Source organism: Lactuca serriola, chromosome 7 (genome assembly GCF_051521515.1).
Source record: "Lactuca serriola cultivar US96UC23 chromosome 7, Lser_US96UC23_V15, whole genome shotgun sequence".
Lineage (NCBI taxonomy): Eukaryota > Viridiplantae > Streptophyta > Magnoliopsida > Asterales > Asteraceae > Lactuca > Lactuca serriola.
The window spans coordinates 207,053,308-207,055,879 of record NC_136414.1 but is presented as its reverse complement, the minus strand read 5'-3'; the positions used below and the strand labels follow the sequence as shown (position 1 = coordinate 207,055,879).

Sequence of the window (2,572 nt, the reverse complement as noted above, 5' to 3'; positions counted from 1 at the left end):
AGTTGACTTTTGGGCCTTTGGATTGGGCCTTGGGCTTGAATCAAGCTAAGATAAGGGTAAAGTAGTCTTTTACCCCAAGCATTGACTTATGGTTATGTGTTAGGAACCAATTATTAATTGGGTGATGTTTTGATATTGACATTTTGGGAACCTATCATCCAGTAGCTGGGGTTGTGTCTGTGGGACTTCAGCAGTGTGAGGTGAGCTACCTTCCAGTTGAAATGGGTCTAAGGCACCAAGGCCGGCTCACTAGTATGAGTCATAGTAGAGATAATTGTCTTCGTGATAATTATTTGGTATGTTGTTATCTGTTATTATTATGTGTTAGCATGATATGACATTATGTGATAGTGATAGTAAGGGGAATAGTCCCCGATTACCAGTCGATAGGGCCAAAGGGGTAGTCTAGTACCCAAATATGCTAGACAATATGTTTATGTTATGTTATGTTATTATGTGGTAGTGGTAGGGGTGAAATAGCCCCCGTAACCGATTGAGATACATCGGAGGGTAGGTCGGGCACCCATAGTCACGGGCGGAGCCAGGATTTAAGATTAAGGGGGGCTCACATCGTAATAATATATTCAAATATAATGTTACACCCGCATAAAGTAATAAGTCTAAATTTTAAAAAAAAAATGACAAAGAATTAAAAATTTGTCTCCATTAGTCTGAATCTTCAAACGTTTTCAACTAACTAAAAGCATCGACTCATATTCATCCATTAACCTGCAAGTATTAAAATAAGTAATTATAACATAGATACATATGGTTCATTTTACAATATATATATATATATATATATATATATATATATATATATATATATATAACATAAGAAGTAGTACCTTATGCACTTTAAGTTGTGCTCGTCTTTGTTTAATGGAATAGAAATCATCTATAATATCATCCGTAGGAAATGTATCAGCAATCTCTCTCTCGATGTTAACAAGCAAACAACTTTTAAGAAAATCATCATTCATGGTATTTCTAAGTCTTGTTTTCACAATTTTCATTACTGAAAATGCTCTTTCAGATGTCGCAGTAGAAACAGGGAGAGTCAATATAAGACGAATCAATCTATCAAGCAAAGGATAAGTACCTGATTTTCCTGTTTCATGTAGGCCTCTACACAACTCAGAAATTGTAGAAGAATTTTTCAGTTTTGGGTGATTTTTCACATCTAGTTCATAGTGTTGTAACTCAAGTTTCAACAAATTCCTTTCGTGCTCCGTAAAGTCCATATGATAATATGATGTTGCCAATTTACAAATATCCTCAACATTGAAGGATTTTCTTGGATCTAGCATAATGCTGAGATGGAGAAGCTATATTGCAGACTCATTAAATCTAGAGTACAACTCTTGCAACTGACTATCAATAGCAGCAATGAATACTTCAACTCGGTAGTGATGCTCTGTGGTTATATGGTCTTTTTCACGACGTTGGCGAATTACATATCTATAAGTTTCCTTCATGTTAGGGACAAGAATACTATTTTTCTCATAAAAAGAAACCACTTGGTCCAAAAGCGATTGCCCTCAACTTTTGAATCAATATTTTTGTTGTAGAAACCAAGGATAGAGCATTAACAATATCAATAGATTTGTGTTCTAAAGCTTGGCAAAGCTTGTTAGTTATCCCCATAATTTCTTTCATCATGTGCATAACAATGACAAAATCAAATGATAACGCATGTGTAAGTGCATATGTCGCATCACCTCTTTGAGAAGATGTAGAACCTTTTATAGCAATCTCATTCAATACTACACAAGAAGGACCAAACAATCTCATCAAACTGCATATTGATTTGAAATGAGAGCTCCACCTAGTTGATGGGTATGAGCAACAAGAACTTTCCTATGTGCACATGCAAACCCTAATTGCTTGGATCTAGGTTTCTCTAACTGAGAATGCATTCTATCCGAGACTTTCAATACTAGATCTAATGTAAACAATGATTCTAATCATATAAATTAGGATATAGAACAATACCTTGGATTACTTGCTTGCTACTTCTTCTTCTTGGAGCTTAGAGTCATAATTGTCACTCCTCTAATGGCTTACAAACACCAACTAGCAAGAAGCTGATTTAAGAGAGAGAGAGAGAGAGAGAGAGAGGGAGAGAGATAAGGGTGAGAAATCGGCCCTAGGGTTTCTTGCCTTGCATGAGTGTCGATTTCCCTCACCCTAGGGTCCTATTTATACTATGAGCTACTAGGGTTTCACCTTAAACCCTAATTGAATAACTTAGGCCCTAAGCAATCCAAGATCCTCCTAGATATTAGGCCTGGAGGAATTTAAGGTTCCCAAACCCTAAATTTCGTCCACCCTCATATCCATAAGGATACATAGCCCAAAACACAACTATCACACATTTGACAGTTTATGTCCCTTTATTCAATTAACCTCTTTAAGTCACCAAATTAATTCTCAATTAATATATGACTTATATTAATCAAATAACAATATTATTCCGTTAATATATTATTCTCGTAATATATAAACAATAATATATCTTCTCTCTTAACAAATCATCCTGTCAAGTTGCTATGGTGAAGGCAACCCAAAA

The 2,572-nt window shown here is 35.4% G+C and overlaps 1 protein-coding gene across 1 annotated transcript; it reads right to left on the bottom strand.

Annotated features, from left to right (window-relative positions):
• Nucleotides 1–717: 717 nt before the first annotated feature.
• LOC145064750 (uncharacterized) lies at nt 718–1,310 on the bottom strand. The gene is made up of 2 exons (XM_079012125.1): nt 849–1,310; nt 718–729 (listed from the first exon to the last, which is right to left on the bottom strand). Exons 1-2 carry the CDS (start codon nt 1,308–1,310, stop codon nt 718–720), a joined length of 474 nt encoding a protein of 157 aa, XP_078868251.1.
• Between the last annotated feature and the right edge of the window lie 1,262 nt (nt 1,311–2,572).